This window comes from Hyalella azteca, unplaced genomic scaffold (assembly GCF_000764305.2).
Source record: "Hyalella azteca isolate HAZT.00-mixed unplaced genomic scaffold, Hazt_2.0.2 contig4307, whole genome shotgun sequence".
Classification (NCBI taxonomy): domain Eukaryota; kingdom Metazoa; phylum Arthropoda; class Malacostraca; order Amphipoda; family Hyalellidae; genus Hyalella; species Hyalella azteca.
The window spans coordinates 168,908-183,330 of record NW_025934527.1 but is presented as its reverse complement, the minus strand read 5'-3'; the positions used below and the strand labels follow the sequence as shown (position 1 = coordinate 183,330).

The 14,423-nt window shown below is 37.3% G+C and overlaps 2 protein-coding genes across 2 annotated transcripts; both read left to right on the top strand.

Annotated features, from left to right (window-relative positions):
- The first annotated feature begins 246 nt into the window (after positions 1-246).
- On the top strand, positions 247-4,106 carry LOC108680002 (non-structural maintenance of chromosomes element 4 homolog A-like). The gene is made up of 6 exons (XM_018168752.2): positions 247-507; positions 817-947; positions 1,480-1,547; positions 2,287-2,434; positions 2,678-2,882; positions 3,407-4,106. The coding sequence occupies exons 1-6, from the start codon at positions 321-323 to the stop codon at positions 3,592-3,594; spliced, it is 927 nt and encodes a 308-aa protein (XP_018024241.1). The 5' UTR covers positions 247-320; the 3' UTR covers positions 3,595-4,106.
- A 1,644-nt stretch (positions 4,107-5,750) lies between these two features.
- On the top strand, positions 5,751-14,204 carry LOC108680000 (progesterone-induced-blocking factor 1). Its single transcript, XM_018168749.2, has 7 exons — positions 5,751-5,796; positions 6,899-6,975; positions 7,952-8,067; positions 9,069-9,185; positions 10,577-10,697; positions 11,620-11,763; positions 12,074-14,204. The coding sequence occupies exons 1-7, from the start codon at positions 5,751-5,753 to the stop codon at positions 13,448-13,450; spliced, it is 1,998 nt and encodes a 665-aa protein (XP_018024238.1). The 3' UTR covers positions 13,451-14,204.
- The last annotated feature ends 219 nt before the right edge of the window (positions 14,205-14,423 follow it).

The following is a 14,423-nucleotide window of genomic DNA, read 5'->3' as shown; positions in this document are numbered from 1 at the left end:
CATGAGTATGTATATTCTTTATTTGCAAGAGCAATTCATCAAGGCATTCCTAAAAATCTTGGAAAGTCAGTATGATCTTTTGACCTTGGAAATAATGGTTGTGCTGTGCTCATCTTTAGTGAGTTGACTGAGTTCTTATTCCAACATATTGTATTTGTTAGCGTCAGTTAGCCTAAGTAAGTTACTGTTAGCTTTGCCTATCTGTATTTTCATACACTCTTTCTTTTAACTACAATAATTTTTTCCAGTTAATCATTTATCAATCATTTTTTCTATTTTAGATTATTGAATATAACTAGGATAACTATAAAGTCAGCACAATGGATACAATGCAATGTCATATCACAACAGGTGATATGACAGAAGCTGAATTTGAAATGCAGAGGCAAAAATATCGTGAGCTGCTTGAAAAACTCCAGGAAAAAGCTGAGAGCAGTGGAGCTCAGGGCGTAGACCCTGACGAACTTCGGACCCTCATGCTGCAGGGCAATCAGATATTTCTCCAAGGTAGCTCATTGTTGCTTTTTTTACTTTGATGTGGAATATTACTGCATTCAACTATATGTATTTGCTTTGTTGAGCATTGGAACCAATTTGCGACTATTTTCAATAATAAACTTTTTTATGTGCATTGAATATCTATTGGCTGCCACAATTCTGTATATATTGGTGCAAATGTTGTTCAATTTTAGATCTGTTTAATATTGTTCAGTATTATTCAATTTTAAGCTCTGCATTTACAGCATATATGTTCACCAACCTTCATAACAAGTGAACAGTAATGCCTCAATGTTATCATTTGTCCCTGCCTCTCAGTTCGCAGATCTCGTGAGGCTGTTCTCGATGCTCAGTTCATGAAGCAAGTGTCTCAACAGGCAACTCTTAACATGCGATCATCACACGCCTCCTTGCATGAATTTAAGCCTCAGGAATTTGCTACAAAATTGGTAAGTTACATCAATATCAGTAAGCATAAGCTATATTGGTAAAAAAATTCAAAAGGTTTCCATTAAGTCCATGAATTGCAGGAAATAAGAATGCCTTAAATGGAGAGGATAGGGGACCTTGCATGAAGAAGATGCAGGATTTTTTTTTTAAATCCTTTCTAAGAAAACCGCTATTTTGCTCGAAGCTAATTTTGTTAATAATCTAATATTTTGGGTTATGTGAAGTTGTGAACAGAACTTCAGCAGGCCTAGGAACTTTAATGAGGCTTGAACTTACTCTATTTTAAAATAGAAAAGCATGGGAGAAACAAGTTCTATATTAATTATTATTTCTGCTTAATTTATGAAAAGTTCAACTTCTATTTGGTTTCTTAAATGTGATCAATAATCAGTAAGTTTCATCAAGGTCTGTCTTGTTTTTACGAGTAAACTCTGTTGATGCTATGTATTCAGTTTCTAAATTCATTTAGGGTACTATTTGATTAAATTCAAGTTAATTGTTACAAATAAATATTCTTAATTTTATTTCCAGAAATTGTACCTTGGCACTCATCTCAACAGTCGAATTGACCTGCCCTTCACAGCAGACAGTTGGAGAAAGTAAGAAAAGCTAATGTTCTTTTAAAAATAGTGTTCAAAACTAAAATATTTGGATAAAAATTATTCCCTAATCATGATTTACTTCTCATATTTTGGTGCGTTGTTCCTGTTTAGTCTCAGGACTCATTCTATAAATACACATATATACTTGGCCTGCTTGTTATATACCATGGGAGTGCTCAGTCACTTCCATGTCTGTCATTTGACTTTTTATTTCTCTGCTTGCTGTAGCAAATAATGGACAGGAACCCAAATTTTGTACTTGACAGAAATCTTTCAATATTTTGTGTACAACTTCCACTTTTTCTATCCATTTAATCTCTCAAATTTTTACATCACTTCTCATTAACTTCACTTCTTGTCATTTGTCTTCTGTCTGCTACAAATCTTATAATTGATATTTTCGATATTTAACACACTTCTACCTCTCCAATCGATCTGAAATTTTGCACACTTGCGTAAAGTTGGAGACAATGCATGAATCAATTGACAGAATGAATAATTTGGAAAATTTAATTTTTTTAATAATAAAAATGTAAAATTTATTTTGTCTGCTACAAATCTTATTTTCCATATTTAACACACTTCTACCTCTCCAATCAATCTGAAATTTTGCACACTTGCATAAAGTTGGTGACAATGCATGAATCAATTGACTGAATGAATAATTTTGAAAATTTAATTTTTTTATATATTAAATAATGTAAAAATTATTTATTGTTCTATTTCATAACTTCAGGCTTGGGCTAGAGTGCAGGAAGTCTCTTCGCAGCTGTAGCGGCGTGGAGCCTCAGTACATGGGGGCTGTTGTTAGGGCCCCTAGAGCGCCCAGAGCACAGTCACAGAGGGTCAAGGATAAAGAGGCAGTCAAGACTGACTTGAAGAAGGTTGATTGCTATTTTCTATTAGTTTTTGACTTATTTATAAATTACAATCAACATATCAAATGTTTTACATATGCATTCAGGATACAGCCAAGGTTGCTCCAATATCTTTAAAAGCTTAATATGTATTCAATTTTTTATCCAGTCACGCTTTTCCCAGTTTTCGAAATTTGTTTAAATAGTTCTGTAGCTTTTTAGTAGATTATTGACAATATTTCCTTTTGTAGCGAAAATTTCCTATTCCAGGTAGCTTTTGTCCAAAGTGAGGAAATGCAAACGGAAGAAGTTTCCAGAATTTTTGGTATTCTGAAGAGACGGTTCCGTGAAAATGGAAATCGTCCACTCTGCTTCTTCTCCTTCATAATCAACCCTCACAGCTTCGTGGCCACCATCGAGAACGTCTTCCACTGCAGCTTCCTATTACGTGATGGACATGCACTTATCACTTCTGGTAACGCACATTCAAGATCACTTCCATTCACATACAAATTTTAATATAAAGGCCTTTACATCAGTGCCACTTTTTGCAGATACTTCTCAAAATCCAAAAGTTGCAGGCGATTAATTTGTTTTTGGTTATATATAAACTTTAATTGGTATAAATTTATTTGACAACAGGTTTTTATGTACACCTAGTTTATATGATTGTTTCCTGATTACCAAAATTTTACTTTATTTTGCTCATCTGTAAAAATTTGCTGATGATTTTAGTATTCTATGTTTGTAAGTCATCACTAATATAAGAGTTAATTTGTTCTTGATACTCAAGTAACTGCCGTATCATAGTGATGATGTTCTTGGAAGACAAGCTTTGTCAACTACGGTAAATTTGTTTAACTTTTTTAAGGTTATCAAAACATGAATTTGCCTTCTTGCGCTATATTTACTATGTCCATTGAAAGACTCTGGCAAAAAATTCATCATGAACAGCCATGTTTTGCTATACCAAAATGTAACTCTAGTTCTTTTACTTAGATGCTGATGGTCTCCAACTTATAGCCCCGGACAAACCAAGTCCTGAGCAAGCAAATTCTGGCTCGTCAGCTCACCAGACCGCAGTTAGCTTCAACCTCAACACGTTCGAAGAATGCGTCCGGGTTTTTAATATTAAGGAACCAATGATTCCTCCACGTGCTGCTACCAATGGCTCAGAACGCACTTAAATGGTTCAAAATTTATGCCTATAGTGGAATTTAACTATGGTTGCATTCCATCTACTTATCGTATTTTTTCATCTTATGCTAACTGTACTGCCAGACCAAAAACTCTTCTCTCTAACTAGCCGAATTCCAGAATTTCTCTTACAAACCGAAACAAATGTGTGCTAACATTGCTGTGGCTGCCCAAAAATAATACCTACAGCATATATTTTCTGGCACATTCAGTTGCAGTCTCGAATGACAATGTTCAATTTATATTACTTTGTTTGATAATACTTAAACATATGTACTCCATTCATTTATTATTTTTTGTAGTATTCTGATGTTGTCAATTTATGTAGATTTCAAGTAGCTATCAATATCAATTTCTCTTCTTCATCTACAATCTAGATTGTTGCGAATGCCAGTATTGTCTTCAAGAGCAACATTATTTTTTTTTTTTCAGGCTGTTTCACGCCATAGAATTACCAAAAACTTGTATTAGTCTATAGTTACGATGACTATGCATATGTACTTTTTAAAAGCTGCATGCATTTATTTTATATGGATTTTGCGTAATGAATTTTTCTCATGTTCTTTGTTTAACTTCTGGCTGTGAATAAACCTGCTGCTTCTGAGAATTGCAGCAAGTGGCATTCGGACTTCCAGTTTTTACTGGCAATTAGCCCTATGTTGCTCGGGATAAATAATCTTTGTAATTTTAGAATCCGATTTACTTTATTAAAATAATGAATTCTAATTTAAAAAGATTTGTCTAACCTCGCAGTTTATATTCAAGAAACCGCAAGGAGCAGAAGCCTGGAGGGCTTTTGTAGGGGCGTGAAGGCACTGGTTAGATGTGTAGGTACTCGACTGACGCTCATGTGATGTTAGTGATCAAAATAGGCGATGTTTCCCAATAGTGCGAGATTAATTAATAGCTGAAGCTCCAATACGTTACGTATACCACCGAATACTCTTACTTTTTACGTATAACCGAAAACCACCGAATCCGATTATATCCGATATATCCGAATATAACCAATACCACCAAATCTACTGTTTTTATTAAATATTTTTGCAGCGTGAAGAACCAATCGGTCTTTGTAAAGGATTTGAGGTTTAATAAGTTAAAATTTGATCTTCTCACCAAACAGCTATTGTGTGAAGTCAGACTAGCCACATTAAACCGTGCCCCAATGACGAACCCCCGGTTCCTGAGTCTTATTATTATTGTTTTACATCTTCAGGAGAGTGTTTTCTGGTGCATGTGTTTGCTTTTCGAAGGCCTTATGACACACGTTTGATTCTGAGGACCTTTTTACTGTGCGGCCAGCGTACGGCTTGTGTTACCTGACTTTGGGGTTAAGACTTTGTGTGGCTCAATTGTGGGGTTAAGATGTTGTGTAGGCAGGGCAGTTGTGGGGTTAAGATGTTGTGTAGGCAGGGCAGTTGTGGGGTCAAGATGTTGTGTAGGCAGGGCAGTTGTGGGGTCAAGTTGTTGTGTAGGCAGGGCAGTTGTAGGGTTTAGTAGTTGCGTACTTTGAGTAATTATGTTTAGTTACATGTATATCATTATATGTATGGTTCCATGCCTGTATTTTTTTATCTTGATTATTAGACCGGCCTAGCTCAAGAGCAAACTTATGTTTGAGCACGATTTTTTACCTATTGCTCTCTCTTCGTTAGTTCTTTGTAAGCAAGACACGCTGATCCTGTGTACCTCCTGTGGAAGCTCAGCTTGCAGTCACGGGGGACACGGATGCTGCTTGTTGGTAGAAATGATGGATGATAATAATGATAATTTGGATGATAAAAATAATGGATGATAATAATTTGGCTTGTGAGCCATACACGCGAGATGATTTCTGTGCGTCGTGCTACTGAGGCATCCATAAATTATTCTCATTAATGCTGAACTTATTTGCCTGCACTATTGCAGTTATTTTCATTTTTTATTTAATTTAAAATTCACCATTTCCATGTTTCTCGAGGTTCACAAACATTAGTTCTTTAAGTAAATAATATGTGATATCCAAAGTTGCAAAATATCCTATTCAAACTTAATTTTTAATTCAATGGCGCTTGTAACAAAAAATTTGTGGCACAAACTTACTTGGTTATCATATAAATTTGCCTAAGAGCTTGAAAATTTTAAGGATCACTACAACAACATCGTCATGAGTAGCATCAACCCCAGCAGCAGCAGCAACAGTGCAGCTACAGGCAAGTCTAGATCTTTGATGTAATTCACTGTTTAGTTCTCTGAAAACTCGACTGCTGTTAAACCTACTAAAAGACGCAAACTAAAATGGCATCAATAATTGACGTTCAAGCTTAGTGTCGGTTTTTCAGAGGTTATATATCTCAATAATCTTTCGCTTTCTTTCATTGTATCAATGTTTACTTTAAACCTTTCTGGAAGGCTGGTCAATTGGAGTTACTCGATCGTCCAATGCTGGTCTTTATTCCACACAAACACGGGATGTCTTGCATCTTTTCAAATTTACATATATCTGTCAAGACAAAAATTATCAGTATTTGGACAACTATATTTGTCTTTGTTCAAAAAACATACATGAGGTTTATAGGAAATGTTACAAAATTGCAAGTCATGGTGTGGGCTACAGAATGAAGAACTGTTTGGAATATCTTGCCTAATTTTCTAAATTACTCTCATGTCATTACCTAACTTTAATTGGTACTTGAGACAAAATTTACAATTATATATAAGATGTATGTTCCAAGTTTCATTTATTGGCCTTAATTTATTGGCCATTTTCTAAATTACTTCTTCTTGTCATTACTCTGCTTTAATTGATATTTGAGACATACTCCCTCCGGAAACACGTACCCGGGCCAGGCTGGTGCTCCGCCTTCGACGCCCACTAACTGTGGACGAGAAATAAACCTACTATACCTACTATAGCTGGCCTCGTAAACAAAGTGTCTTTTGTTGCTTGTTCACGGGGAGAGTAATGGCGGCCAGGCCAACCTTCAAATAATATCTGCCACCATTTACCGCGCTATTCGCCTCGTGTATGGGCGCTACTGGCCCCGCATGGATCCATTAACCCTTCACACGAGGCCAGTAGCATGATAATTAGTGGCGGTTAGTATTTGGCTATTATAGTGGCCGCCACTTGTGGCTACTGGCCTCGCATCCAAGCTTGTATTCTTCCTGTGTCTGGTCATCTTTTTATTTCTTTCCACAAAAACTGTAATGCATTGTTTGGAAATGACTTAGGAGAAAATTCTCCAGTATACATCATCTGCATGTATAATATATATCATATTTATATAAATTTCTTCAACATCTTGTTTATAGTTCCTTGTTTGCTCAGGAATGTCGGGGAGGGCGACAGAGCGGAGTTACTGCGCACCATCGAGCTCTTGAAGCTGCAGGTTTCTATCAATATTATATATTTATCGTTTTTTTAGTGCAAAATAAATATTGTTAGCGTTTTAATGCGGTCAATGTTTAGTAATATGAGGTTGTATTAGGTAGGTGCAGTGTAATTCGGTATTGAGTTAATGTCCAGGCACGTGCACTCTGAAAAATGTAGAGGCTTTGTCCGAATATCGATGCAAGTTTTGCTCATATGTGGGTCATCTTGAACTACTTTTGCTCGGCAAAATAGCGTATCAGTGCTACGTACAGAAAGTGTTGAACTATTTACGCTAGGCAACACGACTCTTTCATTTTCTGATACTTGAATTATTTGCATGTTTGAATTTGAATTATCCGACCGTAATGACCTCACTTCCCTACCATGAATGGTTCAAGAAATATCCCTTTAGTCAAGACTTTATTGCCCTCCGGCTGGGCAAGTCTTGAACTGTTTGCCAAGCTCAAGACTAACCTGTTCGACAAGTCTTGAAATTTCTTAGGCATGTCTGACCTGATAAGTGATTCGTTGAAGACTTAGACTCCACACTTCACTCAACGATGATGCTGTGTGTTGCGTGGTGCAATGATGATGTGTGTTGTGTGGCACAACAATGATGTGTGTTGTGTGGCACAACAATGATAATGTGTATTGTGTGGACAGTGTGGTACAACAATGATGATGTGTGTTGTGTGGTACGATAATGATGAGTATGTTGTACGATACAATGATGATGATGTGTCGTGTTTCATACAATGGTCATTGTTTGCGTTGTAGTACAATGATAATAATGTGTGTAGTGCCATACAATGATGATGATGTTGTGTTGTGTTTCATACAATGGTCATTATTTGCGTTGTGGTACAATGATAATGATGTGTGTAGTGCGATACAATGATGATGATGTTATGTTTCATACAATGGTCATTATTTGCGTTGTGGTACAATGATAATGATGTGTGTAGTGCGATACAACAATGATGATGGCGCAGGTAGCTGCGCGGGACGAGCAGCTGGCGCGGGCGGCGGCGCAGCGCGAGGTGGCCGTGGCGCGCGTCGCCGAGCAGAAGAACGGCGTCGTCAGCGCTGCTCTCGCCGACGTGCAGAGGTCGGCCCTGATAACGGTATCATTAAATAAATAATGATACCGTATCATTAAATAAATAATGATACTGTACCATTAAATAAATAATGATACCTAATAAATAATGATACGGTATCATTAAATAAATGATGATACCGTATCATTAAATAAATGATGATACCGTATTATTAAATAAATAATGATACCGTATTATTAAATAAATAATGATACCGTATCATTAAATAAATGATGATACCGTATTATTAAATAAATACACCAATAAATACTCAGAGAAAAAAGTGAGATGTTGTCCTAATAGTGATGCCTTTCTTGACTGCAAGTGGGTCACCCTGACCGAGTTTGGCCCGACATGAAGGCGTGTCAGTGCATTTTTTGCTATATTTCCGTGCTGTGGGTATGAAAATGCTTCCGTGTTTGGTGAATGATTCACTAATTTTTCTGAATTTTCTTTTACGTCGGATGGATTCTATTAATTTTAGTTTATTTCTTGATGGAAATTGTGCTGATCTTAGCAATGAGCTCAAATAATTTTAAATCACTTGATATATAAACAGGATTTTTTATTGTAACAGACAAAACAGACAAAATATTTATTGTATTCATGTGTTTGTTAAAAATTAGCAAGAAATATGAATGCAATATCAACTCAGGATACAATAAGAATAGAGACGATACTAATGCTGATTATGTTTATGATGATGAAATGATGACGAAAGTAAAAGACAATATGATGATTATGTTTATGATGATGAAAATGATGACGAAAGTAAAAGACAATATGAGGATTATGTTTATGATGATGAAAATGATGACGAAAGTGAAAGACGATAATGACGATTATGCTTACGATGATGAAAATGATGACGAAAGTAAAAGACAATATGATGATTATGTTTATGATGATGAAAATGATGACGAAAGTGAAAGACGACAATGCTGATTATGTTTACGATGATAAAAATAATGACGAATGTGAAAATTCTATTTCTTTACTTGTTGCTCAGGTTACAAGAGTCGCTGGCAGCGCGTGAGCGCGAGACGAGCGAGATACGCGAGCGAGCGGCGCGTGAGCTGGCAACCCTCACGTCCAAGTGTGCGCTGCTGCAGGCCAACATGACGCGGTGCGGCGCCAATATATAATTACGTAGAGGATAAGTCGTATTTAACTGTGAATTGGGTAGTTAAGAACGATATTACTTTGAGGATGAGTCGTATTTAACTGTGAATTGGGTAGTTAGGAACGATATTACTTCGAGGATAAGTCGTATTTAACTGTGAATTGGGTAGTTCCTAAAGATAATTGGTTAAAGTTACTTCAATGATAATTTGGATGTAACTAATAATTCGATTCAACTGTGAATTGGGTTGGTAGTTACTAACGATAATTCGTTATGTTATAGTTACTTCGATGATAATTCGGATGTCACTACTAATTCGGAGTTGCTACCGATTATTCGCTATTAATTGGTATGATTCATGACAAGCTCGCAAATTATACCTTTTCTTTGCCTTCTAAATGCGCAAAGTTTAAATATTTTTCATGTTCTTAATATCGAATCTAACCATTTAAATATGCAAGATACACTCTACTTGTTCTGAATGCTGATACTTAAATCTTCACTGTATTTATATCGGATATAAGTATTAAAATCACTTGGCTGCTTAAGTCGCAAATTTACCAGGAATTTAAAAGTAAAGAAAACAGCCAAAAAGTTCACCATTTCTTATAAGCGAAAACGTTTCGGAGTCCAGCTCCATCGTCAGTTCAAAACCTAGAACACAGGTACAAACAATTAGTAGCCTAAAATTTATATTCAAACAATTCACCTAACTTGAGGACATTAGAACTAAAATCGAAGATAACAGAAATAAAAATGAGATAACATGTAGAGAGGGTACTATCTATTTACAATTTCTAGAGGATAGGAACTGAATGCAGCATTTAAACTGGGTTTCTGTTTGAAAATATATAAAGATTCTAAAATTCGTAGGTCAGAAACACCGGTTGTGGAGGCTAAAACTCTAAAGTCACTATTGGACATCGGGACGTTGCACTGCTCGGCATGAATACGTACGGCTGAATGAGGGGGATGCGCAAGTATGTTCCCTGTTCTACAACTCCTGCCCCTATGCTCTGCAAGCCTAGTATAAAAATTGCGCGATGTCATACCGACATACGCAGATGCGCACTGCGCACAACTATATTGATAAACTAGGGATGATCGCATAAGAACAGGGAGAGGATCTTTGTACTTGAAAAACGAGCTAATTTTAAAATTGTTCACTAGCAATACGTTAAGATTTACATTCGGGAGGTATTTAGCTTATAAGAAATGGTGAACTTTTTGGCTGTTTTCTTTACTTTTAAATTCCTGGCTGATACTTCAAATGCGTACTGAATCATCTAATACTGAGTCTTTATACCGTTTAAATAGGCAATTTGTATGCGTATATTCGTCTTGTAGCAAATGTTAATAGCAATGGCTATGGTTAATGTGTGTCGGCATGGCAGGCTGGGGGCACTCGAGAGCGCGGCACGAGCATCGCTCCTGCAGCTGCACCTTCGTCAGGAGGAATACGACCGCCTCATAAACGTCCCCCAGGAGGAGCTGTCCTTAGCGCAGTACGCCTCGGTGCGCCTCTTGTGGACCTTCGCAGGGCATCATGCTCATCCTGCCTGACTCCTACCTCTTTTCCTTCTTCCAAACAGTTTAAATGCACTCAATATCTTCATATTGAACTTATTCTTGATATTTACAATGTACTCAATATCTTCATATTAAACTTAATGTTGACATTTTAAATGCTCGATATCCGTACATTAATTAATTTAAATCCTCTTCATTGTAATTTTCTAATCCTCCTCCCCCTTTTTCACATCTTTCCTGAAATCATCCCCTACTCCTCATGCCATCTCCCACTCCCCTGTTGACATCTCAATAATCTTGTTACTCACTCGGTGATGAATACCTTGGTGCTAAACTTGTCTGTTGACCCCCAGCGTCGGGCGCATTGCCAAGGTATCAACGATACCAGACTACAAACTATCGTACTAAGCTCCCGCCATAACTAAACTCTCTCGAATGTTTATTAGATTCTCCATTGCTCCAAGGTTCAATTAGATAGAAAAATATAGTTGGTCATTAGTAGTGGACAAGATTTATTTAGGAGAGGTAGATTTATAGTAGAATAATTTAAAACAGCAGCACGATACAGAGGTGACTGATAACGACAAGAATGCTTTATGGTGGTCATTATTCTTACCAGCAGAGTGACCGATGGCAAGCAAGAATAGAATAGAATCGTTGACCGCCTTCGAAGGATAAGTTTTAACTGCAGAATTCATTCCCGACCAAAAGCCTTGGAAAATTAATTTCTAATTTTATTATTAATGTAGCATTGCATTCACTTCAACATATTACCATTCGGCAATGTTAATGTAACTATCAAAAGTTATTACTTTGTAATTTTATTACAATTTGTTAACGTGCATATTTAAAGCAATATTTTGTCCTGCAATTGTTTTGACTATTCATTAAGCTGCCACTTTTACAGCTGCGACTACATGAGCAGCTGCAACCTCTGCGGGCAAGTGTAGCGCAGCTGCAGAGCACCCGTACGCAGCTGCAGGATCAGCTGCAGCACACGCAGCAGCAGCTGCACACCAGCAAAGAAGAAGCGGCTAACCTGCGCCTGCAGGTGCAATATTTCTCGCCATTATAATGCTTGTGACTAATTATTTGTTTGTAGATAGTTCCTATGATTTTTCCATCAAATTAATTCAAATGTGAATATTTTGAATAAATATGGTTCAAGTTTTAGAACCATACGTTTTTTTATTGAGGAAATTCAAAATCCCTTGGCTGCCAAATTTGTTGTATTTTCCATTTAAATAACGCTATATGGTCCCTTACCATATATCATCTTACTAATTTATTATTGCAAATGTTAAATTTTAAAACACGACTCGTATATTATCTTGAACATGATTATTTATTCTTCACAACAGTTGCAGGAACGGCAAGGCGAAACCGATGGTCTGAAATTACAGGTATCAAGACTTCGAGACCAAATAAAATCTGAAGACTTCCGTGTTCAAAACTACGATCGCGTGAAGAATGAACGAGAAACGTTCCATGAAGATCTCATTGAACTTCGAAAAAAACACGAATCCGCGTGTCTCGAACTTGAGAGTTTGAAGAAAGATCACTTTATGTTGACAGAGAACTTGGACTCAACTAAAATATTAAATCGTAGACTAGAGAATGAACTCGCGTCTTTGAAAGGAAACTTTCAAGATTTGCAGCGCCGGACAGCGAAGGTTGCTAGTGAAAGCGAATCAGCCAGCGCACAGCTGAGGGCTGAACGAGACTCGAATCACGAATTACACGGCAAATACATCGCGTTCAAGTCAGAAGTAGCGATGTTAAAGGTAAATTTACGTGACTGTGAACAAGATAGAAATGTTATTAAGTCTCGTTTCGAAGAATCTTTACAGTGCAATGCTGAACTTGAGCGTCGCCTAGAAGATGTCACTGCGAGGAACAAAGCCATTGCAACCGAGCTCGAGAAATGCCAGATCAAGTGCAGCAGGAGCAAAGATCAGTACGAGGAGGAAATCTCAGAATTACGATCTGAAGTTTTAAGTGCTACTAAATTAGAAAAAACTGCATCCGAGAAATGTATGTCTTTGAAGAGTGAAGTACAAAGACTGAGATCGGACTTAACTCTCTTGAATATTGAAAAAGACAGGAAAATGTCTTCTCTCCAGGCTGAGTTGCGCGAAGTAACCTCTTCTCTGGATGCATACAAAAACCTGGAGAAAGAATACGAAGAAAGTTTGCATGCAATTGAAAATCCAGAGGGTGGGAACGCACAGTTATTTCCAAGCTTGTGTCTCAGAGGCAATAAAGTTATCGAACAAATTGTCAAGCTTAGCGGTCAGGTACTGAAACTTCAGAGAGAAAATACAGACGCAAAAAACACAATCAGACAGCTCACTGAGGCTCTAGAGAAACTGGGAAGTTCGCTTTATTCCTACAAGTGTGCGGTAAGCAGTATGGCTGAGCCCGAACGATCACTCCACGAGAAAATAATCTCCCAGCAGGACCAAATAACCTCCCTCAACGACGCCCTCCAGGCAACTGAGGCCCAGAAATCCAAGATTGCTTCGCTCAGCAACAAAGTACGACGATTGTCGGAGAGCCTTGAAGCTTGCGGACCGCAGGCTAACGAGCTCAAGAAACTCAAAGATGATGTCAATGCCATGAAGGATGTGATCATCAGGTCTTTAAATCTCGACGGATCGATCCCAAGAAGACCCAAAAATGTTCTACCTTCTGCCATTTCAATTACAAAAAACGTGAGTAGAGGTGTGGAAAAATGATGCCTTCGAAAATTTGGCAAGTTCAGTAAGTACAAAGGTATTATTATACTGCTTTATCTACACATTTTTTCTACTGCCATGTCTACATATTCCCTCTGCTGCTTTGTCTACACATTTCCTCTACTGCTATGTCTAAATATTTCATCTACTGCTATGTCTACACATTTCCTCTACTGCTATAGCTACTCATTTTCTCTACTGATATGTCTACATATTTCCTGCTAGAACATTCCCGCTCTCATTTTACACAATTTATGCATTATCCTCATATGCCGGATGAAGAGTGCTAATTTTGCTCTAGTTAATTCCCACGCCGTTTACTGGTTGACTAATTCAAAGCTTGAGAACAAACAGCTCAACAGGAAATGAAACTCTATCTTATTTGTATTTATAAATTTGATTTTTTGAAATGAAGCAAAGTTTGTGATTGTCACAATTGAAATATCTAACACTACGTAGAGTTGGGAAAATTATTCGTCAACTTCCGAGTTCAATCATTGGCCCATCGCAATGCTCTACAGTCTACACGGTCCTCTTCCAGCAGAAGTCGGGGAAGATAGCCTGGTTTGGAGGATCTTAGTGTCGAGTGTTCTGTGTTGTCTCATGAGTTCTGTGTTGTATGGAGTGTTCTGTGTTGACTTACGAGTTCTGTGTTGTCTCGAGTGTTCTGCATTGACTCACGAGTTCTTGACTTACGACTTCTGTGTTGTCTCGTGTGTTCTGCATTGACTTACGAGTTCTGTGTTGTCTCGTGTGTCTGTGCGTAGAAAGTAACCAGATGACGAAATTACCTGCTAGTTGGTTAGGGATTCATAAACTTTGTTGCACTATTCCTGATATTTCATTGAATATAGAAAAAACGCTCTAACGTAACGTTCATAATTAGCCTGCAAACTGTCCTGTTTTGTTTAGTCACATGAATTCTTGATGTAGGCTAGTCGGTTTTCTGCATTTCACTCACAAATTTCGCCAT

Excerpts from the sequence above, each read along its gene's own strand:
- LOC108680002 (XM_018168752.2), top strand. The coding sequence starts at position 321 with ATGGATACAATGCAATGTCATATCACAACAGGTGATATGACAGAAGCT. Across the intron at positions 948-1,479 it reads AGGAATTTGCTACAAAATTG|AAATTGTACCTTGGCACTCA; the intron begins GTAAGTTACATC and ends TTTTATTTCCAG. Across the intron at positions 2,435-2,677 it reads TCAAGACTGACTTGAAGAAG|GTAGCTTTTGTCCAAAGTGA; the intron begins GTTGATTGCTAT and ends TTCCTATTCCAG.
- LOC108680000 (XM_018168749.2), top strand. The coding sequence starts at position 5,751 with ATGAGTAGCATCAACCCCAGCAGCAGCAGCAACAGTGCAGCTACAG. Across the intron at positions 5,797-6,898 it reads CAGCAACAGTGCAGCTACAG|TTCCTTGTTTGCTCAGGAAT; the intron begins GCAAGTCTAGAT and ends TCTTGTTTATAG. Across the intron at positions 10,698-11,619 it reads CCTTAGCGCAGTACGCCTCG|CTGCGACTACATGAGCAGCT; the intron begins GTGCGCCTCTTG and ends CCACTTTTACAG.